This window comes from Crocuta crocuta, unplaced genomic scaffold (genome assembly GCF_008692635.1).
Source record: "Crocuta crocuta isolate KB4526 unplaced genomic scaffold, BGI_CrCroc_1.0 scaffold121, whole genome shotgun sequence".
In the NCBI taxonomy this organism is placed as follows: domain Eukaryota; kingdom Metazoa; phylum Chordata; class Mammalia; order Carnivora; family Hyaenidae; genus Crocuta; species Crocuta crocuta.
Window position 1 is genome coordinate 3839915 of NW_027528608.1, and position 26608 is coordinate 3866522.

Consider the following 26608-nt stretch of genomic DNA (forward strand, 5'->3'; position numbering starts at 1 on the left):
CTCATGGCCATTCCTCCTCTCCCCTCTCCCCACTGTCCGTGAGTCCTCAGCTCGGGCTCCAAACTCACCCTCCACCCGCCCTCTCCTCCCACAGCAGCCTCCCTGCTGCCCTCCTGCTGCCACAGCCTCAGCTGGTCAGGTCCCTCCCCAGTCACAGAGCCCTCTGCGGGGCATCTCACTGAGACCTCTCCCCACCAGCTCCTCTCTTACCGGCCAGGCCCCACCCACTGTGCCTTCTCACCACGTGCCAAATGCCGACTGCCTCCACAACCCCCTCAGTCTCAGCTTGAGGATCATGCTGGGCCGTGACAGCTCCCTGCTCTTTCCTGGACTCGAACTTATCACCATGTGTAACTCTTCTGCTTGTCTGTCTGCCCCTCTGGAATGTCAGCTGGGAATCTGCCCCCCACCCCGGGCCAGCCCAAGCCCTTGGGAATGCAGGCACTGCCGGGTTACCTGATGAACCAGCAGATGGGAAACCACGCCCGATTTCTCCAGGGAGCAAAGGCAGTTATGGGCTGAGTTGTGTCCCCCCAGAATTCATCTGTGGAAGTCCTACCCCCACCCCGTCAGAATGTGACTGCATTGGGAGATGGGGCCTTTAAAGAAGGGATTAAGTTAAACTGAGATCTTTAATGGGGCCCTAATCCAGCCTGACTGGTATTCTTATAAGAGGAGGAAATTAACACAGAGACATCAGGATGTGTGCCTACGGAGGAAAGGCCACATGAGGACACGGAGAGAAGGCAGCCTTCTGCTGGCCAGGGAGAGAGGCCTCAGAAAAAATCAAATCTGCCTTGATCTTAAACCTCTAGCCTCCAGGACTACAAGAATATAAATTTCTGTTGTTTAAGCTCCTCCATCTACGGTGGTTCGTAATGGCAGCCCTAGCAAACAAGGTACCTTCAGGCCAAAGGGATGAGAATGGGCCCCAGAGGCAGGCAGTAGTCACAAATCAGGCCTGAAATCTGAACTGGAGTCTTACCAGGGTCAAAGACAAGATGAAGGAGGAGGAGGAGGAGGGGGAGGAAGAGGAGGAGGAAGAGGAAGAGGAGGAGGAGGAAGAGGGGAGAGAGAGGACATGAGGAGCCCCTCCCGCAGGCCAGCTCCAGCCACAGATGCGTGGCCTGCAAGGAGGGGCTGGGATCTCTGTGGCAGAAAAGCGAAGTGGACCCACCACCAGCCCACCCCCGGCTGGGGTTCTGGCTCCCCACCCCCACAAGGAAGGACTGTCAGTCCGGACCATACAGACTGCAGCCTCTTAGAGATTCATTTCTTGCCTCTTCAAAGCATTATAGATTGATTGCCAAGTCTTGCCGTAAATCAAAAGAAAGTCACTACTCATTACCTACTTAGAATTCCCTGAGTTCTTCCTGGGAAACCATTTCTCAGCTGTTTGATCTCTGAGCCACCAGCACTATCTCTAGGCATGCCACCCATCACGGCAGCCACCAGACACTTTCTTCTTCCAGGCTCCTTTCTCAGCACCTAGATGAATTTCCACCTTTCTCCAGTTTCAAGAAGAGCTGCCAAGATAAATGATTCAATGACTCCAGCTCACGCTGAAAATTTATGGACTGTGTACAGCCTGTTTGGAATCACCCCACACTGGAGGGAAAGGCACCAACCACGCTCATGCTGGGCGGGTCATGGGGGTGGCCAGGCCCCATACTCACCAGGACACTGTCTTGTGTCCTTTTACTTGAGGGATAGTGACACTTGTCCAGCTTCAGCTAGCAGCAGCTGCCCTTTCCTCAGTCAAGACCCTCCTACCCCTGAGCAGAATGTCCACAGGGGCTCCAGGAACTCACCAGCTGGCTGGGGCTAGTAGGAGCAGAGAGGTACCTCCCTGGAAACTGGGCCTTCAGGAGGGACCTCCTTCCCAGTCCTGCAGCTGGGACCACCTTCCCAAGGAACCCCTGCACCCAAAGCCTCCTTCACCACTCGAGAGGGCAAGGCCCGGCCCACGTCAGCTGCCCCCACTGGGGAGTCCGTCTCTACAGCCACCAGCCCGGCTCCAGCGCGAGCAGTCAAACCCCACTTCTCGTGCCGGGATGAATAGTAAGACAAAGTAACACAGCAGAAACAAAGTCCCGCCAGGCCCTGACCCCTAACAGCCATTGGGCGTGTGCTGTGTGGGGGGCGCTGGATGGGCAGGGCCCTCCACCAACGAGCCCCAGTCACCCCAGGCTGGAGAGCCGGGCACAGCGTACATGGCCTTTGCCAGGACACCTGGAAGACCGCCTGAGCAGCCCACGGTGCTGTTCCTGAAGGTCGTGAAGTGGGGCCAGCCCCAGCCCGGGCCCCGACAGAGGTCAACGACCGCCACTCACAAACAGGGGTTCCAAAGTGCTGTCACATGGGCAACCCATTCAGCTGGCGAGGGTGTGTGGCACACTCACAGAGGGCGGCCCCAGGGGAAGGCCTGGCACAGGAGCGGGGGTGGGTGTGTGTGTGCTGCCACCGGAGCACAGTCTTTTCTAACAAGCCTGTAGAATAAACATGAATGCAGCGGGCTGGGCCTGTGAGGAGTGGTGCTAGAGCTGGGCGGGGCCAGCCTTCACTGCCGGGGTCTTGCCCAAGGGCAGTGGCTGTCATCTCATTCTGCTCAGAGAAGCAGGGCACAGGAGACCTCAGAGCACGGCAGCGCCAGAGGCCCAGGAGGAACCTGCCCTATTCCACAGAGACAATATGCAAGCCCAGACCCCTGGCCCAAGGCCATTGGTGGGCTGGCTCGCAGATGTCCACATCTCTCCTGGACCCCCAAGCCCCACGTGTGGGGCTCCGCGTCGGCGAGGGCCGCAGGAGAGCAGCAGCAAGTGGGGCAGAGCTGCCCCAGCCTGTCTGACCCGCCACCCCGACCCTGCACCTTTCCTCGCCCCGCTCTGGGGCAGCTGCAAGTGGAAGCAGCCGGGGCCAGGACCGCAGCGTGGCCTTGGACGACCGCTGGGGGAAGCTGGAAGGCTCGCACTGACCGCACACACCACCTGGCCTACACACCGGAGACTGAGGGCAGCCGCGGCGCAGGCCAGGGCTGGGGGCCCTGGGCGACTCATGTGGGACACGAGCCCGGCTTCACAGAGGACCCAGCACCCAGGGCCTGTTGTTGGGGCCGCTAAGTGGAAAACCCCTCTCTGTGGTTTCATCAAAAACTACCTCCAGGTTTCAAGAGCAGACGTGCCTGCTGGCAGATACGGAAACGGGCTTTCTGAGTTCCTGGATTCAACCCTTCATGACATCTACAGGATTGTGAGTTAGGAGGGGAAAACTCCCAGCCCAGAATAATTGCTCCCACAGGGAGCACCTTTCTGCACCAGAATGTAATAGGCCTGGATGAGAATTTTCTCAGGCCCGGCGCCAAACCTCACCGTACAATCACAACTGTCTGCCGACTCTGGGCACCACACTCCTACTGGACAGTTCTGCGCCGGTTGCCCCTGGGGCTTGGGAGCTGTGCTCTCTGATGGTCAGAACTGAGCAGGGCCGCACCCCCTTCCCGATGGACACTGGCCCACAGGCCGCATCCCCAACCCTCCTCCCTGCCACAAGGCTCCCTCCGGGGGTGCAGGGAAAAGGGAAAGTCTCTTCTGGGGTGGGGGTGAGGCCTGGGGGCACCCTGGCAGGTAACCTGTAAAAGAGTGAAGCCAACCAGAAATTTACACACAAAACATGAAAAACAGTCTTTTTCTTTTTCCCCTACAGCTCTCCCATTTTTCTTAAAATACATGACCCTTTGACTCTTATTTTTCCTCCTTTTGATAGAGACATTGGTATGAGAAATGTTTCTTGACTCTGAAGGCAGCTGCGGCCTGAGAGCCATGAAAAGGGGTGATGGAAAGGGGCCACCTGGTGCAGGGGGGAGTGGGGGGTGACAGGATGGGGTGCAGTCTGTGGTGTGTGCCTGTAGCCACTCTGCTCCCCCTGCGTGGCTCCTCCTTAGGAATACCAGCCCAACGTTACCATCTATTTCAATTTCTAGGAAAAGCCAAAAAAGTCTCCTGATTTTTAATTATTGATGCTAAACAACCAGAACGAGCCCCAAAACCCACTGGGTAAGCCCAGGGGAAGCAGCCTATCTCCTAGAGTCCAGCCCAGAAGCTACAAACTCTGGCCTTTGTCTTGCTAGAAAATTCCTCCTTGGGAGTGAGAAGTGGGGACACCCAGGGTCCCCCCACCAAGACCCTAACCTGACAGAGGCTTCTGGAAGCCCACAGGAGCTACAGGCAAGTCTCACATGGGGAAGGCAGGCCAGTTAATGGGGTGTGGCCAAAGCTAACTCAGGCAATGACCCGCTGCAGGGAAGAGGTCTCCTGCGGCCACCAGAAGGCTCATCACAGCCCCGTCCCCAGTACAGCTCACACCCCCTGCTCAGCTCCTCTGGGTGGGCTCACTTTGCACAAGAGCCCACAAGCAACCCACACTTCCCTCCCCCTTTCTTCTGGGCCTCAGTGATTTCAACAGCACCCTGCATCTGGGGTCAGTCAGACGGCTCTTGGTCAGCTGCTCAGAAGGAGCCAGAGCAAGTCTCCCTGTGGGAAATGGGAGGAATGGAGCCTTGTAGCCTGTTGTTACAGAATCCATGAGACGGCACATCTGCAGAGCAGGATGGCGAACAGGTCTAGTGGGAAGGGGTTCTCCAGACCGAACCGTGGTGGCCAAGTCATAAAACAAGCATAACTGGTGAGCAGCAGAGCCAGTGTATGGGGGTTACCATAACTGAAAGGGAAAAGAAGCGGGAGAACTTTCTACTGGCGCAGAAGTGGGAATTATGAGAGAAAAGATAAGGGCCAGAGGAGGCATCCCGGGGACCCCCATGTATGCAGAACAGGAATTTAAAAGGAAGAGGCTGAAGTAAGGAAAGGTTTCAATGTTCAGATTAAAGAACCAGATCTTGGGGCGCCTGGGTGGCTCAGTCAATTAAGTATTGCACTCTTGACTTCTGCTCAGGTCACAATCCCAGGGTCATGGGATCAAGCCCCATGTCGGGCTCTGCGCTGAGTGTGGAACCTGCTTGGGTTATTCTTTCTCTCCTCACTGCCACTCTCTGCCCCTCCCCCCCACTCACACTTTCCCTCTCTCTTAAAATAAATGACCATTAAAAAAAAAAACAAAAAAAAAAAACAAACAGAAGAGCCAGATCCTAGTCCATCACGGGAGTTCATGGAGACAACTCCAGGCCTGTCTGCATGGCTTCTGGACTCCAACAGGTCACCACATTAGCTTCTGTAACTGAGAAGGAAGCCAGAGAGACTGGGGAGTGAAATCTGTCAGAATGACATGACAAATAATAGTATCCCAGATCTTGGATAACATGACGCAAGAGGATAAATGCCCTTGGGGAGTGACCAGGGAGATAACAGGAATCACAGAGGCGTGATACTCCCACCTGCGTGTGCAAACAGCCACCACTGCTGGCCTGTCCTCCACAGTCAGACCAGCCCCACTGGTGGCCACAGAGCTGCTGCTGACATCACAGGACCTATCGCCTGGACTACAGTCAACAGGCTGTGTCCTCCACCCCATCTGGTCTGTGTGTGACATATGACAGCTTCTTTGCTCTACCCTTCACTGGCCTAAGTCAGGATACGCCGGATCTAAGTCTCGCCACTTGAACCGTATGGCCCTCTGTACCCTCCAAGCCCCGTGCTGACCACTGTCCGCAGAACTGAACACTAACACAAAGAGTTCACATCTCTTCCCAAGGGGACGGGACGCCATCACCGGGGCCTCCAGGCCAGCTGGCAAGGCCGGTGGGGTTCTGACTCCCGAAGAACGGCCGGAGCCCAGACCAGCACCAAGAAACAGCACCAATCCTTGTGAAATACCGTCACCCTCAAGAATAAAGAAAGACTCCTAATAAGCATCAAGGGAAGAAAATTAAATGTTCCCTAGAAAGGAGAAAGAAAAGGGCAAATGCCCAAGATCTCTGGTAACAATGGAGGGAATGGTTTCATGGAACAAAGATTCAATACCCAGTGAAACCATCATTCACAGAGGAGGCAGCAGAAAAACTCTCTGCTGTGCAAGGTCAAAGTGGAAGCATTCAAGGAATGGAAAACCATGGTATAAAACAGGGGTCCACGCTGGAGTTGGTAAGACAGTGCTAATTCTGAAGTGTTACGAAAATGATTATAAAATAACACGAATGTTGAAAATAGCTGCTGGAAAGAGAAGTTAGATAGTGAGAAACTAGAAGGTGGAGGTGGTGGGGGAGGATAAAGAGTAAAACCATGCTGAATTTCTCATTTTCTAAAGTGAGGAATCGATATTTTTCACAGAGGTAGAGACTACAGAGAAACACAGGTCCTTTCTTCTTAATTTAAAAGTAACTCTACACCAAAAGTGGAATGCGTAGAACAAACTTCACCAAGTTTCCAGAATGACAAAAAAATGTAAAAGCCAGAAAGGAGGTACAGAGCCAGAAAGCACCAAATGAGGCCACGCACAAGAGAGCAACCCTTCTGGCCATCAAGGCACATGCAAGCGGTTCTCCAAACACCCAGGGGCCCTCCACTTGGAAGTCAAAACCTGCCGCTGAGAAAATTAAAAGCAAGAGTAAGCATAAGATACACCAGGAAAATGCAAACACACACAGGCACACACACATTTAATATGAAAACCAGTAGCAGAGAAAGTCAAATTCAAAAAGAATTAATCCAGTCAACAGGGGTTCTTCGAAGCTGTAGAAAGGTAAAATGCACAATAAAAAACATAACCACCAGCAACCTGTATGCTTCTAACAATTTGGTATGGAAATGAACAAAAAGAGTCTGTTAAGAGTCACAAAGAGGAATTCATAAAACCACCTCTCTTCATTCTAGAAAAAACGTACAAAATTAAGGGAAGAGGCAGAAGACTGGAAGAAGATGAGAAACCATACATCAAAGCACGGACTCTAAAAATAAAAAAAATCAATGTCTTCCAATAAATGTTTAATGTTTCATTTTATCCCACAAAATACTGACAAAAATACTTCTAAATAGGCCACAAAGAAAAACCTGAAAACTAAGAAAAATAAAATTTACATAGACTATATTTTCTAACTCCAGTGGAAACGAATAACCAAAAGTTAACCAGGAAAATTAACCACATCTATCTGGAAATGAGAAGATAGTTAGTTCATTTCTTAGGTCATTTCTTTGGTCAAAAATCAAATCGACCAAAACTCCTTAGGATACGGTAAAGGCAGCATTCAAAAATATATGAGCCAAAATTCATTTATTACTCAACAAGAAAAAGATGGGGAACAAAAAAAGTTTCAACCAAACAAGTTAAAAGACGGACATTCCAAACAAGGTCAAGAAGGGGGAAGAAAGGACTGAGAAATGAAACTGGGAATCCGGAGTCAGACCGGCAGTGGGGCTGATAATTACATCTGGAAGCCGACTGTATGGAAACACCAACAAAGCGGCTACACAAAGTTTCCCCACGCAGAACGAGCAGACACACAGTCAGGAACGGGAAAGGAAACGTAACAGATACAGAGGAGATGTTTTTCACATTAAAGAGAATAAAATAACTTGGTTCTAATAAGTTCAAAATTCTTGATGAAAAACATTCCAAGAACCAATTTAAAATTACATGTCAACTATACTTAATTTAAAAATAAATAAATAAAAGGAGGAGGCGCCTGGGTGGCTCAGTCAGTTAAGCATCTGACTTCAGCTAAGGTTATGATCTCGCAGTTCGTGGGTTCAAGCCCTGCATGGGGCTCTCCTGTCAGTACAGAGCTCACTTCACATTCTCTGTCCTCTCCCACCCTCCACCCCTTCTCCATTCATTCTCCCTTTCTCTCTCTTTCTTAAAATAAATTTGAGATAAACAAATAAACAAAAAAGAAAAGACAGGAAAGAGAATGATAAAAGAAAAAAGAAAAAACCCTTCCAGGAAAATGTACCGTCCTGACTTTAAGAGGACTAAAGGACACAATAAAGTCAGACTGAAGCAACCCCTTAGGAAAACCTAAAAAGTTATCCAAGAAATCCTTCCCTCAAGAAACAATGTTCCGATGGTACTGAAGGATTTCTTTAAAAGTCCAAGGAACATACATGCCTCTCTACTTTCTTTTCTTTTTAAAATTTAATTCCAATATAGAGAGCATACAGTATTCGACGAGTTTCAGGCGTACAATACGGTGATTCAGTAGCTGTATACGTGACTAAGTCCTTGTCACAAGTGTACTCCTTCGTCCCCATCATCTATTTCATCCCCTCTGGTAACCATCCGTTTCTTCTCTACAGTGAAGAGTCTCCTGGTTTCCTCTCTCTTTTCTCCCTTTGTTTTGTTTCTTAAATTCCACAGGAGTGAAATCACGTGGTATTTGTCTTTCCCTGACTGACTTATTTCACTTAGCATAACACTCTCCAGCTCCATCCATGTCGTTGCAAAGCCCCCCTGCTTTCTAAAGGGTTCTAGAAAACAGAAAAATGTGGAGAACTTCCCAAATCATCATCTCAAAAACCGTGATATCAAAATATGGCAAAGAGAGTTAAAAAAAAATGTATAGCTCAATCCTCTACTTTGAGCCTTTATAAAATCTAGTAAAAGAGTAACAGCAAAACAGTCCTGACGATGGGGACTGGTACCAGGCCTGGTCTACATGCTACCCACATACCGATTCACTGGATCCTCCGGACCATCCTATGCGATGCTCTTACTACCGGTCTCCCAGGTGAAGAAACAGAGGTACGATGAGTGGCAGAACCGGTATTCAGACGTGGCCCCGTGCTCTAACCACCACTCCGTACGGCCTCCCCAGCTCAGTCATGCAGCTTGTTACGGCAGAAATCCGCCCTGACAAGGCGGTGTGTGCTACGGAGGCCACACTAGCTCCCCACCAGGAAGTCGCCACAGAAGGTACACCTAGTGCCCGACCCTGGGGCCTCAGGTCCCGCTCTGGTACAAGGAGCCGCGGCTTCTCAGAGACATGCCTGACTCTAGGGCTGGAGCCTGGAGCATCCTGTCACGCCAGAAGGGAAGACAGAGCTCAGAAAGCAAAATGACCGGCGGTGGGTGATGTCAGAGGGACACAGAGCCAAATGAAAGAGTCTCCGATGCCCAAAGCTAGAATGATCAGAGCAAGAAAACAAACAATATTGGATTCTAATACAAAGTAGAAAATAAGCCTCTATCAGTCCGTATAGATAGAAAACAGTCCGTAAATAAGTGATTGAATATGTACATGGAGAAGAGACAAACCCCTACCCAGGAGGATTACAGACAGCCTATGTAGACACCCACTCCCCGCACCCCCCTCCCCGGCAGGAGGAGAGAGCATAATGTCTCACCCAGTGAGTGCGGGCTGTGCCGGTGACTTCCTGCCAAGAGTGTGGTCCAGGAAGGGAAAAGAGCAGCTCTATGGTGGAGAAACTTGACAATCGCTGCCTCAGCTGGGTGAGTGAGGTCAACACCAATGACAAGTGAGGGTGATGGCATGTACCCCTGATACGACGCCATGCAAGAGGCACTTGACCTCTGTGGTCTTCCTCCCAATGATCCATGACCCCAGTGTAACCCCGAGAAAAACATCAGAAAAACCAAAACTGAGGGATCTTGTACAAAGTATCTGACCAGTATGTCTCAGAACTGTCAAGGTCATTCAAGGTAAGGAAGCCTGGGAAGCCATCACAGCCAAGAGGAGCCTAAGGAGACAGGACAACCAAAGGCAGTGGGTGTCCGTGGTGGGATCATGGAACAGAAAAGCAATATCAGGTAAAAGGTAAGGAAAATGGAATAAAGTGTGGACTTCAGACAGTAATAATGTTGACAGCGTTGTCCACGAGCTGTGACAAATGTGCCGGCATGTTAACGACAGGGGGAAATGGGTATGGGGTATGCCTGAACTGGCTTATACTCCTGTAACTTTTCTGTGATCCAAAACCATCATAAAATTAAGTTTATCAATTCCTCAAAACACATACACACAAAAAGGCCAAGGGAGACACCATAAAGGCATCTGACAAAATTCAACATCCTTTCCTGATAAAATCTTCTCATAAGCCAGGAAGAAAACGCTACTTCCTTAAACTGATGGTATGTATTTATCAGAAGTCAACAGTCAGAATCAGGTTCAATGGTGAAATGGAACAGGAAAATCCACAGATGCTTGTGGGCACCACTGTTTCTCACCGGGATTCTCAGGGGGGCAATTCCCCAGCATCTTAAGAGTAACTGCCTATTTCTCTTGGCTTTGTCCCCCAAAGCTCTAACGAGGGCTGCATCAACCAGGTTGCACGTCTGCAGGAAGCCCTTCCCTCTGGTTCTTTGTCCACATTTTCTGGCTGGATACCCAGCCTGTTTGCGTCCTACATGTGCCCATTTTCCAGTTACTCTTATGGGCAAAATGAACTATCCTTGCTTTAAGCCTCAGAGCCCTACAGTCCCTCTACCACCAAGGTCCCAGCTATGCTTCCAGACGGCTATGCCGAACCTCGAAGAGAGAGCTACTCCCCTCCCTCGTGTCAGGTCACGTGGACAGAGGCTGGTGGGTACGCAGGACCTGCCCTGCCCAGTACGGGGTGGCCCAGGCCAAGATACAAAGGCTGTTCTGAACACTGAGGAACGTGTCCTCCCAAGGTGGCCCTGGGTCTTAGAAAGGGCTTGCTCAGCTCACTGAGGTTCAGCCAGCGGGGTGCAATGTTGGTGGGCTGCCTTCCTGAGGGGTGTGCCAAACCAATGGGGTTTCCTGACCCCTCTCGTGGTTGGCCGTGTGTGGCCTGCCCTCCAACAGCCGAGGAAGTGCCGGCAGGAAACGTGCATCAGCCTCACAGCACAAGACAGAGAGCAGGTTCCGCCAACCCAGGCCTGGGGTCTCGTTGGGCCCTTTTTGAGCAAGCCATGCCGGGGCTTCATCCCTCAAGGTGGACAGCGGATACAGGAGGGACAGGACACTGCCCGCGACAGTGACCAGGCCCACAGAGAAGGCCTGTCACATCCATTCTCACCCAGCGGGGCTCAGGGTCAGAGGCTGCCTGGACCCTCACCCACCCCAAAGGCCCCAAGCCAAACTCTAGCACCTTCTGGAGGAAAGTAAACTGAGGGTGGCCTCACTGAACCCGGGCTTGCCTAGAGGGAGGCCACATTAGACTGGACCACTCCCAGGGGACTGAAAGCTATACATTTCCAGAACCTCCAAAGAGGAGGAAAATACAGAATTCCGGGTAACACCCGTCACCAGAGAAACCTGGATCCTCTGCTTGACCCATGAGGGGCACGGCCAGAGGCAGCGGGGCCATGCCTGCCCACCACGGAGAGCCCCAGCAAGAGCCAGAGCCGGAGCGGGGCACGCGGGTCCAGGCCCCTGAGAGACAGCCCTTCAGGGATCATGGCTCAAGGGGAGCGGGGGACAAAGAGGGCGGACAAAGAGGGGGCTAATCTGAGAAATGCAGGCCCTGCAGATGTAACAGAGAAGCCCGTCCGATCATCGGGGAGCCTGTGGGTCCTGTGGGGGGTGGGGCTGGGAGTGAGGGATGAGCTCAGAGGTCACCCGTGCCTGCTGAGGCCCAGGGCTCGGGCCGGGGGGGCAGGCAGGAGAAAGCAGCTTGTCTGCACCAGCTGCCCGTGCTTTCTACAGCCGTCAACACTGCGACTTAGTGGGTCGTGGTTGTGGGGTTTCCCTAAACTTTCCTGTCTTCCAATTATCCTCACTGGAGGTAAGCATTCTAATCCTCAAAAAAAAAGAAAGAAAACTGGCCTTATTCAACAACAGCATAGCAAGGTTCCTGCAACCTGCCCCTAGGTGGGTAAATGGAAAGGTCAACCACCTGACCCAGCCCCCACAGCTTATGTGGAGTGTGTGTGTGTGTGTGTGTGTAGGTGTGAGTATGCATGGTATGTGAGTGTGGTATGTGGTGGCTGAGTCTCTGAGTATGATGTGTGTGTATGTGGCGTATCTGTGGGTGCAGGTGTGAGTGTATACAGTGTGTGAGTGGTATGGTGTAAGTGGTGTGGTGTGTATACGAGTGTGTCTGAGTGTGTCGTGTGTGTGCGGTGTATGTACAGTACACGTGGGGTATAAATGTGGTATATATGGGGAGTGTACAATGTGGGAGTGTGTGTGCATGGTACTTTGTGTGTGATACGTGTGTCTGTGGCGTGTGAGTGACAGGTGTGTAGGGAGCAGCTGTGTGGCCTATGTGGGTGGTATGTGGTGGGTGTGTATATGTCTGTGAGGTGTGTGTGTGTGGTGGCTGTGTGTGTGCACACACGGGCACGCAGGGTCAGGGGAGGGGACCCTTCAGCGTGGCCCCCCGCCCCCGCCCCCAGTCTGGACTCAGAGGGGACACTGAGCACGCGGCACCGTGACTCACCCCGTCCCACCGGACAGAGGGCAGGAAAGGGAAGAGGACCTCAGCGCGGCCGGCACAGCCGAGCGGGCTCCTCGGTAACAGAGGACAGCTTCCAGTGAGGGCTGCGCCCGGGACACGGCGGCAGAGGAAACCCGGGCCTTGCCCAGGGCCTCCAGGCAGGGTGGGGGCGTCTGGTGGGCAGGACCCCGGGCCCCGGGGAGGAGGATGGCCCCCCCTTCACGCCTCACAGATCTTCTGCCTTTTAAATCCTGCCCATGGCCCCCCACGGACACGGTCACAGCCTGGAGAGAAAGCGTAATTTCAATTAGGGTCCTGGGCTGTCGGAAACATGGTTATCAACCTCCTCGTAGCGAATGCGAGCCGGGGGCCGCTTACACAGCCAAGTGAGTGTGCTCGAAATCGGCGTGTGCAGGCTGGCCACACCAAGACCAGGAGGAACCGGGAGGCGGTGACAGGGGCTGCGTGACCCAGCGGCCTGCAGTCAGAGGCCGTTAGCGCTGATGACCCGCACGGGAGCGTCTTATTGGCTTAGCGCTTTACTACACCTCCGCTGCAGAGAATGCTTTTCATTCCCTCAAGGGCACAGCATGGGGGTGGGGGTGGGGTTCCTGATAAATGCCCTCAGCTCACTTCTTTTTAACATGCCCTTAAGATTTTATAACAAACCTTTGATTATAAAACAAACAAAACGATGAGGACCAGGTTTCCTGGCCAGCGTCTCTTAGGCCTGAGTCTGAGCACCACCACCTTGATGGTCCGCCCTCTTGTAAGAAAATGAGCCTGGTCCCGGGCCCCCCATCCCCTACTCCCACCCTGACTCCCATCCTGACACACAGGAGTCCCCGCTCCTCTTGCTCTGTGTCCTCTGTGGAGCTGCTGCCGGCCAGGCTCCCGGCACGTCCAGCAGGTTCTAGGGGTGCTCTTGTGAGCCTGTGGTCGGCAGCCTGCACGGGAGTCTGGGCTCCCTGGGCCTTCCCGGGCGTCGTCGGTCCGGCTTGTGTTACAAGAGCCACACCCCGTGGGGAAACAATAGCTGCTTCAGAGGGGGTTTTATACTCCCCACCCAGTTAAGAAAAGAATTCTAAAAGCTCACGGTGGCATAGAGGACAGCAAAAAATAGCTCAGGACACACACTCTCTCCCATCCGTCCATCCAACTCACCCACACATGCTTCCTGACACCAGCTGTGGGGCAGACGCTGGGGATAAAGGAGAGGGGACTTCAAAAAGCCTCCAGCCTCCCAAGGACACAGACCACAAAACCGTGTCAGAGTCACCCAGGCAATGAGAGAGAAACGTGCCCGCGGGGAGGACGCTTGCGGCGGAGAGAAGTCAGGCCACCACCTCACCACGGCAGGCGTCCCCAGGGGCTCGGCTGGCACTGGTAGGAGGTAGTGCCCTCGTCAAAGCTGGCCTGGGGCACCCAAAGGGTTAACAATGTCCCAGGACAACCATCTCCCCATCATCTTTGGGGATGACACCCTCTGCCCCCAAAGGCCACCCTGCCCACCTGTCCTTCAGGAATAGACTCTGCCTCTTGTTCTCATCTTCTCTGCATCAGCTTTTCCCCAGCACAGTCCCCAGACTCCCAACCCTGCGCCCCAGGAATGTCCCTGCTCTCAGCTCTCAGGGCAGACACTGCTTTCCTTATGCACAGCCAGCCACACAACAGGCATACAGTAGGCGCACAACAGCGCACACATCTGGTGTGTCCAGTTGAGCTGAATTAATGGCACTTGGCACCCTCAGGACAGCTGCTCTGGTGTGAGCTTCAGGCTCACTTCTCTGATCCACAGAGGCTGCGGCCACAGGGCCCGGGCACTGGAGGGTGGGGGGCAACGAGCAGTTTGAAGACAAAGGTATGGTGTCCCCAGAGCTCAACTTAACAAAGACCCCTTCAAACAACAGCCAAACAGTGTGTAGACTCTGGATCCTGATGCAAACAGACCAGTGTGGACTGGGTATTAGTAAGATTAAGGAATTACTGTGAATTTGGTTAGATGTGGTAATGACGTGGTGGTTATAAAAAGGAAAAAACCTTCATCAGCTGAGACACCTATTGCCCTATGTACAGGTGAAATGCCATTGTGTCTGGGGTTGGTTTTAATTTTTTTTTAATGTTTACTAATATTTGAGACAGAGAGAGAGAGAGAAAGCAAGCAGAGGAGGGGCAGAGAGGGAAGGAAACACAGAATCTGAAGCAGGCTCCAGGCTCTGAGCTGTCAGCACAGAGCCTGTTGCAGGGCTTGAACTCATGAGCCGGGAGATGATGACCAAAGTGGAACACTTAGCTGACTGAGCCTCCCAAGCGCCCCATAGGGGTTGGTTTTAAATACTACAGCAAAACAAGATGAAACACAAACTCTGCTGGGGACTTTGAGACCCATTGCACTATCTTCTCTTTTTGCAGAGGGTGGTGGCTATCTAAAATTTCTCATCAAAAGAGAAAAAAGACCTGCCCTGCCCTGGGTGGAGGAAGTATTCCGAGGGCCGCTGGCCAGAGCTCACACACAGGGCAGTCTGAGCTGCAGCGGGCTCAGGCTCCGGACACTGCAGGGGAGGGCAGCTCAGGTCCCTCCCAGGAGCCAGCTTCGGAGCTGGACCTCCGGCAGCTCAGGACATAGGGCTGCCAGCGCGCAGGAGACGGCAGGGCTCTGCTCTGGGACAAGCTAGTCCTGCTCTCATTTCTGGGTTATTTTTATTTGAGGCATCAGCTGCGGGCCAATGCAGCAGGAAGCAGATGTGTGGGGCGGTGCCAATCTGGGGGACCGCCGCCCGGCCCACCTCCCAGGTACCCCGCACAACCCCTCCTGGCGCAGATCCTGGTGGGGGCCGAGGGCCCCAGGACTCAGAGAGCAGATACTGCACCACAGCAGACCACGCGAAGGCGAAGGCTAGGACAGCTCTGTGTGCCTGTCCCTGTCGTCCTGAGGGTGACGGAGTGGGGTCCTTGATGAAGCCCTTGTTCCGTGCCCCCTCCTGGGAGTCCACAGCAACGAGGGCCCTCAAGGCCAACTCACCTGCTCACTACTCGGGGTAAGAGGGGAGAAACACAGAAGCCCTCTGTTCTGGACTCCTTTCAGGGTTAGACTTTGAAAAAGACGCCGCTCCCCGAGCCACATGAGGTGAAGGTAAATGCCCATGGAGTGCCGAGTTCTGATTCTGTCTGCACTTCACCCTCACCCCTCATTGACACAGTGGACAGGACAGAAAGGCTGGGAGAGGGACGTGGAGGCAGAGCGGGCCCTGAGAGCAGTCACGTGAACTCTGCAAAGTGGAGAAGGGGGGGCAGCACCAACCCCCGACAAGGGGCACCCCACCACAGGGCGGGCAGGATAAAGGTAAAAGTCCTTTACGTATGTGCAACACTTCTGACACCAAATGCACGTGACACCATGCAACTTTCCAATTCTCTGTGGTCGCCAACTGGATGTCCTACAATTTAATTCTGACACGAACGGCCAGAGTTAGCACAGACCTCCCAGGCTACGGGCCCAGTCCCACAAGCCTGCCCCCACTTCAGACACCGATCGCAAATCCGGGCCTCGAGTACTTCTGGCTGACTGGCTATAGACCGGGCATTTCCGTGACCCCCTCCTTGGGCTTGATAATTTGCTAGAATGGCTCACAGAACTCAGGAAAGTGTTTTACTTACTATTACCACTTTATTAGAAAGGATACAACTCAAGAAGAGCCAAACAGAAGAGTTTGGGGGCACAGGGCAAAGTTGGGGGGGGCAAGGAGCATCCATGCCTCCTCCAGGCCCGCCACCCTTACAGCACCCTCACATGTCTACCAACTCCCATTTAAGGTTTTCTGTGGACGTTCCCTTCTGTGGGCACGACTGAGCAAACCACTGGTCAGAACTCGACCCCCAACTGCTCTCCCCTCTCCCTGGAGTTTGAGGGGGGGCTCCAAGTTCCAACCCCCCAATCTCAGCGGTGGTTCTTCTAGCAACCAGCGCCCACCTTCCACAAGTCACCGCATTAGCATAAACTCGGGTGCCCTTGAAATGAGCTTATTATGAATCATTCAAGGAATTCCAAGGGTTCTAGAAGCTCTGTGACAGGAGCTGGGGGCAGAGACCAAATAAGAAACACAGGGGGTGTCCTCTCCCCAGCAGAGCTTCGAGATGGTACTGTCAGTGGCGAGACCCTAGACTGGGGGCCTCCTGCCCTAGGACCCGGGTGGGAGGAGAGCCACAGGGACAGTTTGGGTCTGACCCAGGGGCTTCCTCGCGCCAGAGGCAGCCACCTGCTGACCCCTGGGTCTGGGAGAGGGGCTGAGGAGCTGGCCAGGCCACACCCTGCAACCCTGCATGCCGGGTAGCCCCGGGAAGCACCCCGGTGGGGGGCCGTGGCTCGAGGTAGCCTAACTGGAGGCCCAGGCCAACAGAGTTCTCCAGAACGCTTTATGAGCCACTTAACCATCCCTGACCCAGTCATCCACGCACCGCAGACATAATGGCAATGTTTACACATAAAATGGCAAGCTGCTGTACTAGTGGCTTTCAGGCTCACAATAGCAGCTATTTGGTAAAGTTTCCTGGGAATTGCAGAAACAAAGTCCAAGAGTGGAATGATGGGGCACTAAACCATCCTGAAAAGTAATCAAAGGCCATTACCATCCAACACTCTGCCGAGAGCCAGGAAGGTGGCCGCAGTCAGAAGACAAATCCCCTGCCCACGATGAGGCAGCCCGGCTCACGATCCCCACTCGATTTGTGCGTGGGGCGGCGGCGCCTCATCTGTCACTTGCTCGGGGAACATAAATTACTGTTTTTTCCATTTTAATCTTTACCCAGAGAAACACAGCAGCTTACCTTTCCATCTCGTATTCTTTCATTCCCACTTTTACAGCCTTCATTACCTGGAGGATGGATATTAAGCAAAGACATTCATATTAAGGAGGTAAATAACACTGCCTTATAAATAATGTATAGCACTTTTCCAAAAGAATCTCTTCTTTAAAAAAAAAAAATAAAGAATGATAGGTGCACACAGGGGTGCAGAAATGGGACAAATTAGAACTTTTTTAAAGCTCCAAAAGCCGCACAGTTTATTGAAACTACTCTGGAGCACGTCCTCTGGGAAGCCAGTGGGCACCCGACACCCGGCACTACGGCTCAGGCAGCGGCAGACCGAGGGCCGCAAGGATTTAATCAAGATGCCTGGTGAATACGTCATGCTCAGGAAGCAAGAATGACCGTCCTCAAAGGGTTCCTTTGTGGAGCTGTCATAGAGCACCCAGGGAACGAATGCGTAGGAGAGGCCGTGGCCTACAAGCACACAAAGCCACGACCACCACCAGGCAGGCCCCAGGCCACCCGTCACCCTGACCATCCTACGAGAACTGTGCTTCCTTACTTGCTCTGGCTCCTCAGGTAAAGTGGGAAAGAACCATGCGAGGCTGTTTTTGGAAAACAGAGGACAGTAACCCATGTGCTTAAATCACAGGTGAGGAGGAGAGATTCTTTAAAAGCAGCTGGAACTGGCGGGAAGGAGAGCCCTGCCCTCCTGGAAACAGGGAACCCGTGGCTGCGAAACGCCCTGAGGGCAGGTGCCCTAAGGCAGGAACTGGGGCCGAGCCTCTGCTGGCCCTGCCCCCGCTAGGGGAGAGGGAAGAGCCGTGGCCGGTCTCTGCCAGAAGGGACTGGCTTGTCCCCTAGAGCTCCGAGACCACCCATCCCAGAAGGCCCTCCTGCCCCGCCCAGGGCAACGCCCACCCCAGCCGCAGCACCCTGCCAGCCTGTGCCCTCCTTACCTCCCGGTGGGCCTCGCTGGAGACTTTGTTGGTGTAACGCAAAACCTCCAGTTCCATGTCCGTCTTAAAGACCCGGCTTTGGAGAGAAGAACAGAGCGGCAAGTCAGTGACTCCCAGCAGGGGCTGGCTGGACAACCCCCTCCGCCACCCCTCCACCCCACGCACCCCTGCCAGGAGACCTCGGGGGCCGGCATACCTTGCGCAGCCTGGGAAGGAACACAGTGCCGCTGGTGCCCGGCCACCAAGGCCCAGGACTGGTCTAATGCCAGCCTTGGGCATGCAGGCTATTTCCAGTTACGAGATCTGGAAGCCACTGTGGGTGGTGGAAGGAGGCCATATTCTATAGCCAGACATGCCCTACCTAGCTCACTGTGACTCAGTTTCCCTATCCATAAAGGGGGTATAATCTACCTCACACAACTGTGAGACCTGAATCAAGTGTGCTGACTCCAGGGCTCTGCCAAGTTGGCTGAAGAGGTCTCCGGTTTCCTCCCCACCAAACCCCACCCCCCTGNTGCCCCACCCCCACCTTGAGCCTGGGGTGGGAGTGGGGACTGTGGGAGGTGCAGCCACTTCCAGCTGTGAATGCAGGTAAGAATTGTGGAAACAGCCAGGTCTGCAGAGAGGAGGAGACCAGGAATAGAAGAGAAGCTGGGGAGGTGGGGGTGGGGGAAGCAGGGAGNCTGGGGTCCTCGTAATAAATTCACATTAGTTCGCCCAAATTTGGTTGGGTCTTTTTGCAATTGCTCTCACTGCCAAGTAAGACTCAGCCAGAGAAGCTACAGAAATACCAGCGTTCTGCCTCCACGTTAAATAAGCAACTCCAGGCCACGGGCAGTGCGGCCACGACCAGTCAGTAAGAGCCCGGAGTCCTTGGTGACCCCCTCACAGCCCGCTTCATCAAAGCTCCCCTCCGTCTCGTGAAGGGAACACACTGGAGCAGCCTCCAGATGGGCAAAGCCAGTGTCTGCCCATGACCCTGCCCCTCTGTTCACAGTGCATCTGCCTCTCATCCCGGCGCCGTCTGTGCCCTGAAGCCCGACCCAGGCCAAGGATGGCAGCGAAGGTGCCCCCACCTCCACCAGGGGCAGCAACCGTCCGGGGACTGCACGGAAGCAGCCGCAGCCAGCCACTGACTCATGCCGTCTGCGTGGCGTCATTCGGCTGGGACGGCCAGCCATCTGTCATGGAGACGTGATGAAGGCGTCTGCAGCTCTGTGACAGCCTCCTAAGACCGTAAAACACCTGGGGGATGTGGAAAAGATGACCCCTGAGCCCAGTGAGACTTTTCCCAAAGGAATGTCCTTTCTTTCTTGAGAAGGCAGTCCCTGAGGCCTGACATTTGACTCTTGGTCATCATAAGGGGTCTCTGATTCTCCCGCAGAACGCCGGGAGCAGGTCCACGCAGGGATCAGAAAGCGGCTTCCTGTGTCCTGGCGGGGAGGGTCCAAAGCCTGATCAGGACTCAGGTGAGTGGCTCAGGCTCCTCAGGTCCAAACCCACTCGCAGGATAACCCAGCGGCCCCTGATGCTTTGCTCCCCACTGCCGCCGGCTCGGCTCCAGCCCGAGTGATTGGTAAGCAAGGAGTGGGCCTCTGTTCTGGAATGTGGGGCTGGCCAGAGTGACAGCGCAGGTGGGAACCGGGCCCAGGCTGTGCCCACCTCCAGCCCTCTGCCCCTCTGCTCGGCTTCAACCTCTGNCAAGGGCTTCCAGAAAGTCCGCGGCTGGGCGGACGGCACAGCGAAAGCCCCCAGGCACCAGCCCCATAGGCCTCAGCACAGCCCCAGTTCTACTGTGAGTTGTGTGGGGGCGGGCAGGGCAGGAGGGCTCCTCTTAACTTCATCTCCCTAAGATCTCTCCCTTCCCCTCCTCCGGCCCCCTCCCATGCCCAGCAGATAAATGAAGTCCTCACTATCCCCTCCTCTCCAAACTCTCAAGCCCTCCCTCCCCCCTCACGCCCTCCTTCCCACCCACTTACAAGGGGTGGATCAGGCTCAGCACCCCAACCCACACCTGGGCTCGGAGCCCACTTGGCCCCTATTACTGGGAGCTCTACGACCACCCACTCTCCTCCTCCTCCAGCCAAGCTCTATACTCCACGACTCTGGCACATTTTCGGAAGAAAGCCATAACTATCCTTGCTTTGGGAGGGGAGCAAGAGGAGCTTTCATGTTTCATCTCAGGGCTCTCCCCCATCTCCTTCCCTCCTCCCTCCCCTCTCCTCTCCTCCCTTCAGCTCACCCCTTCCCCCTGCCAGCCCCCCTCTCACCAATGTGTGGCACAGCGACCCCCACCTCCTCTGGCACTGCTGGGCTGCTACCCCTCCTCCTCCATCCCCCTCTCCACTTGGCCCCTGCACCAGCCCCCCAACCCCTGACACAGGCCTGTCAGCCACGCCTCCACCTGCAGGTCTCCTAGGCACCTCCAGCTGGGCGGGACCCAAACACCCCCATCTCGCCCAAGCTGCAGCACCCCCCTTACAACAGAGACCTGTGTGTCGTCCCAGATACCTTCCTGTCCCCTGTCCATTGCTCCCACATCCAAGTGACGACAAGGGCTGCAATCCCACCTCTACACCCTCTCAGACCCTCTGTTTCTCTCCATCCAGACCCCACTGCCTCTAGCCTGGTCAACCTCTCCAGCCTCTTCCTGCCTCCAGGCCCGTGTGCTCACGGACAGCGGCTGCGGATCCTTAGTAAACACAAATGTGATGGTACTTTTCCTTGCTTAAAAGCTTTGGAGGCCGTTGGCTTCTCCTCCAAGGAGACCTGGCCCTGAACCACACTCCCTTCTCACAGAGACACAAGCACTTCTGGCCACGGAGGCCACGTCCTGCTTTTCTTCCCAATTTGAGTTTGTGGAAGATGACACACGAGGCTTCTAGCTGCTTTACTCAGGACTAACTTGTAAGGCATGATTTAAAAAAAAAATTTTAAAGGCGGGGTGGGGGGGGATCCTGAGTGGCTCAGTTGGTTGAGCGTCTGACTTCGGCTCAGGTCATGATCTCACGGTTGGGCTCGTGAGTTCAAGCCCCACATCAGGCTCTGTGCTGACACCTCGGACCCTGGAGCCTGCTTTGGGTATCTCCCTCTCTCTCTGCACCTCCCCTGTTCACACACTCTCTCTCTCTCTTTCTCAAAAATAAACATTTAAAAAAAGAGAGAGAAAGAATGAAAGAAAAAAATCAAACAGAACCAGGACAAACTATGCCACAAAGGCAGTTCTCCAACAAAACTGGCCTGGCCCAACTGAACCCAAGCTCTAAAGGCCCCAAGAACAGACGCCTGCGGCGTGCCGGCTCACCTGATTACCCACAGGGCTCTGGGCCTAAGTCTTGCCCAGATGCTGGGCGTTCAGCCCTCTTATCGCCAGGACACAAGCACCAGAAACAGTTTTTAAGATTACTGTAAATAAAATCACAAGACTTTGCAGCATTTGGCAGTTTCTCCCTATCTTCAGGAAGGACTGACTACCCTGAGTCTCAGGAGGCTATTTCCATTCCTCATGGGCATGAAAAAGATAAGGAAAAAGGGATGCCAGCACGGTCTAGCCTCTGTTGTCCCAGCAGCCTCCAGAGTGAGGGATGCCTCATGTCACACTCGGCCCCAGCCTTGTTTGGCCCCGGGAAGTGTGGGGGTGGCGGTAAGCAATATAATCTGCAAGTTTTCTATCCTTAGGAAAGGGCCGAGGCCGCCTCCTCCACAAGGCATCAGAGGACCCAGGCTTAGGACAGGACAACAAGATGCAGGTAACAAGTCTGTGCTGGAAACAGCTCAGCTCTTCCACTAGCAAGAGGAGGTGGCTGATATGTGCAGGTGATGCGGGTACTCGTGCAGAGTCCCCAGGCCTGTGGCCAGGCCTGTGGGCATCATCACACCCAGGGGGCCACCCAGGGGGAAGGCAGCGCTTCAGGCAGGGAAGCAGGAGCGGGGAGAAAGCTCCTTCACCACGCCGGACCCAGAATCCCCTGTAACAGGCCAGAAATGACAAAAAACCAGACTAGGATGAGATTTATTTGTGCAATCAGTTTTTTCCCCCTTAAATATGCATAGGTCACAAAACTGCCTCCGGGCATTAAACCCAGGATTAAGACATTAATTAACTGAGATCTGAATGCTGAACTGATTAAAATAGTAGCAAGACAGGATGAAGTATTTCCAAAATCAGTCTCTAAGTGTCACATTACCACCGTGTTGAACAAAACCCCTTTGAAGGGACAGGTATTCCATCCCTCCCGGAGATGAATGTGCAGGGGACGGTGCTGTGGGAGCAGGCGGGCAGGATTTCAATGCCACAGGACCCCACGTCCATTCCTTCTGTACCCCGTGACCTGGTGCTGGAAAGAATACAATCCCAGAGCAATAGGAGGGACAGAAAGGAAAGAGCTAGTTGGAATTACATATCTTCAGGAGGCTCGATCAATAAGTCCTCTCAAAGAAATCAGAGCCATGAAGAAAACAGTGGTCTTGCTCAGCAGTGAGCTTCGCCTGAGTGTGCTTGAGACATGCCGTGGGCCACACTCAGGGGAGGCATGGGTGGGTCCATCTCTTCGGGTGCTGACCAGGCCCGGCCACACCTTCCCCTCTGCCTGATGTGCCCACACCCTGTCTGCTGCCTTCCCGAGCACAGTCACTCTGCCCTGGGATCCCCACTGTGCCCTCGGCTTTCTCATTAACGTAGGGTTAAATGCCTCTTCCTGGGAAGACAAAGACAGCTACCCGACTAGAAGACTTCACGTACACACCAAGAATCTAGGTCATCATCTACGTAGCTTTTCTAATTCGGGACGTGTTCCCCAGGACACGGGGACCCTGCTGCGCTTCTGCCCCTGAGCCATCTACACCTCGCCATCTCCCGCGCGCAGGAAGGCCGGGAAGGAGAAACAGATACGTTCTCCCAATGCCCGATGAACGCACGCAGGACACCTTCGCTCTGTGTAATTAAGTTCTAATATCGGCGTGTGACTCAATTTAACACAGTCTCTCTTAAAACCCAAGAAGGCAGACGGCAATTGCTGACATGCTTGCTCTGCTGTGACACTGCCTGTGGTACTTAACCGAAATCCAAGGCACCGAGCTATTAAGACTGCACAAAAGTATCTCCTTTTATTTCCTAACCTACCTTCAGATCAATTTAATCAGCTGCGGAACAGGAAAGTAGAACCACAGCCTAAATTATGGAAGTGAGATGCCTGCTCTTAAGTTTCAACTTTTGACCTCCACATTTGAAATGCAATACGCGGCACAAGGAAAGAAATGATCAGTTATGATCTTATGTTTCTGGGGAAGGGGATGATTATAGAGGAATTTACAGGAAATCAAAAAGGCACTGCTTGAGAGAATGGAAAACAATAAAGCAGTCACAGAAAGGAAATGAATGACGCCCAAACACGCACTAGGAAGGAAGTATCCTCTGTGCTAGGAGAGGGTGCAACTCGCCTCTCCATCAGACAGGCTCTGGGAAGAATCCCAGATCCCCGGTCCAGCTGCTGACCTGGAGCCTGGGTACTTAGTGGCAAGGGCATTGGTGCTGAAGGAAGCCTAGCTGCACAGTCCTGGGCACCTACCTGCACACGCTGGCCTCACGCAAGATCCATGCAAGGCCCTCTGAGCACCCCTGCGTATCGAGTGGCCTAGAGGGGGGCTTCGAGAATGCCTGAAAGTCAGGCATCCCCCCCTCCAAGGTGTGCCTCAGATATACAAGGGGGCAACACAAGATCCTAGAACCACTGGCCTGGGCTCAGCCTTTCACTTTTTCTCAAGCAAATCATCTCCCTGTGCCTCAGTTTCCTCATCTGTAAAATGGGGACAATCAGAGCACCTAGCTTAAAGCATAAACAAAATATCTGAGTGAGGTGACATAGGTCTAGTGCTTAGCACAGTTCCTTGCACACAAGAAGTCACAAAAGGTGGCATTTTATTAAGCTGAGTTAGCACTTGACTTCTACTCTCATTCAAGCCTTGAGCCATCATCTATCAAGGGAGACCACTTCTGTTTTGCAGGTGAGGAAACCGAGGCTCCATGCTATAGGCTGAACACCTGCCTCCCTCCAAAACTGATATGTTGAAACCTAATCTCCAGGGTGTCAGCATTCAGAGGTGGGGCTTCTGGGAGGTGATGAGGACATGAGGGCAGAGCTCTAGTGACTGGGATTGGTGCCCTTATAAAAGAGACCCCAGAGAGCTCCCAGCCTCTCCTGCCACGTGAGGACACTGCGAGAAGATGGCCACGTAGGGACCAGAAAGTGGGTTCCTGCCAGACAGGGAGTCTGCCAGCACTTGGATTTCCAAGGTTCTAGAAATACATGTCTGTTGTTTATAAGCCACTCATGATGGTAAGCGTTATGGCAGCCTGCATGGTCTAAGACACGTGGTGAATCTTCCCAAGTTAGGTATTACTACAGCCCCATTGACAGATGTAGCTGAGGCTCAGAAAAATTAAGTGACTTCCCAAGGGGGACAAGCTGGGGTGAGAGTTTGCCTTTGCCTGAGCGCAGGGTTTTTCTGTCACCCCAGGCAGCTCCTCTCCATGGGGCCTAGACAGAGGGGGTAACGAAAGCCTTCAGGACACAGCGGCCCAAAGCTGCACCAGTGAATGATAATTTAATGTCACAGAAAACCCTCTCCTATAAATGAGGGACCAGCCTGCTATCCACCCAGAATCCTCCATCGTGTACTTGAGGGCAGTGATCAAGACCACCATGGATATCACCCGAGAAGGACGGCAGTCACTACAGAGGCCAGAACCCACACTATTAAAACACACCCTTGAGGCAGGAAGGACAATGTGACATTTCTACCAAAGTTCTACTGCCATCAAATGCCAAATAAGTCCTTTCTGCTGCTGGCTTTGATAAAGTCGGGAAGTATTCTTATGAACGCAGAATCCGCCTCGGAGCCTTGGAAGTATCGCTAGAATTAGCTCGTGTGTGTTCCAAGGTAACGAGCTAATGGCTGATCCCTCGGGGGACACTGGAGCAGACAACCCAACAACCCAGCCCGGTTTCCACAGCACCCGAACCGTTAGCAGCCATGAGGGGACGTCACATGCAGGGCAGAAGTGGGTATGGCCCGTTCCTGAGTATCCAGGATTTATTCTCTGTCAACTGGGAACTACAGAGGAGCCAGGCGCCTGTTACCTTAACTTACAAAAACAAGAAAAGGCGGCTGTAATGGGAAGGGACCAAGGCCCCACCCTCAGAGGGTGTGCCATTGCCCAGGGAGCTGGGGAACTGGCCTGCCCCCCAGGGAGCACTCCCAGGGTTCAGTCCTGATGCCTGTGACACACTCGGATTTCCACCTCTGGCCCCAGCCCCCCTCCCCCTGTAACCTGCTTCTAATTCAACATGCCCCCAAGTCCCCGATCTGCCACGGCTCCTGCTCTTCCCGGCCATCCTCACCTCGGTGACACACCACTCAGCTGCTTAGGACAAAAGAACGGAGTCACCTTCAACTCCATCCTTCACACGTGTCACCGCCAAGCTCCTCCCAGGGGCGTTCCCCTTGACTCACTCCACTCTCAGCTCTGTCACACCACCCTTCCCCTGGCACCTGGCCCTGCAGCAGCCTCCCAACTGGCAACCTGTTCCCTCTCTTGCCCTGTAATTGAGTCTCTAGACTGAGGCCAAAATGAGTTTTTAAAATGCGAACATGACCCTACCATTCTCCTGCTTAAATCCGTCAAAACTTTTCCATGGTTCCCATTTCTTTCAAGACCAAGTCCAAGCTGACACCACAGCCAACCCAGCCCCTGCCCATCTCTGACTCCCTCAACGCCCCTTGGCCTGCCTCATCCTCTTCTTCTTCCTGATGGAGCCTCCTGCAGTCAGAAGGTGCCCAAAGTCCAAGACTAGGCGAGCAAGATCTCCCAACTAGATGGGGACACATGACCACGGGGTAGTAGCGTCAGACATGAAAAGTCCGCGTACCCCTGGTGGCAGGTGGTAAGGTGCCAAAGGCCCTGGCTTGCCGCTCTTCTACATTCAGAGTAAGTGCCAATGTAGAACCAATGAAAGACGTTTTCCCGATGGCTTAGGGAGAAAGCTGGTGGCACATCAGAGTTGGAGGGCCACTTGCAGGGCTCACAGAGGTGATGGCCTTGCTGTGGCCGACCACACACCAGCTATGCTGCAGGGCCGGGCTGCCGGCATCAGCAAGCAAGGAAAGCAGGCAATGCAAGAACACACGAAGAACAATGCCAACTTGTCAGGACACAGATGCAACAGTAGGAAAACACGCTGACCTTTCTGGTAATAGCATGATGTACGAGGTCTGTTTTTACTCTTTTCGTGCTCTACTTTGAGTGAGTGATATAAGTGTGGCTCACTTAGGGGAGGAGGTTTTAAAAGACTCCTTAATAAGGGAAAAGATAAATTTAATTGACATTCAAGTGATTTATGCCCTTTCACAAAAACAGACCAACTCTCTCTCTCTCTCTCTCTTTCTCTCTCTCTCTCTCTCTCTCTCTCTCTCACACACACACACACACACACACACACACACACACTACAACACACACACACACCAGTGAGCTCATCT

General features: G+C 53.5%; 1 protein-coding gene across 1 annotated transcript in view; it reads right to left on the reverse strand.

The window, feature by feature from the left end:
• The window catches only part of PEPD (peptidase D), a 112645-nt gene that overhangs the window by 49558 nt on the left and 36479 nt on the right, over positions 1 to 26608 (reverse strand). The window contains exons 8-9 of the mRNA XM_077754654.1: positions 18071 to 18146; positions 17130 to 17176 (exon numbers count right to left, since the gene is read on the reverse strand). Of these exons, the coding sequence (XP_077610780.1) occupies positions 17130 to 17176; positions 18071 to 18146 (123 nt within the window). The remainder of the gene's footprint in view (positions 1 to 17129; positions 17177 to 18070; positions 18147 to 26608) is intronic.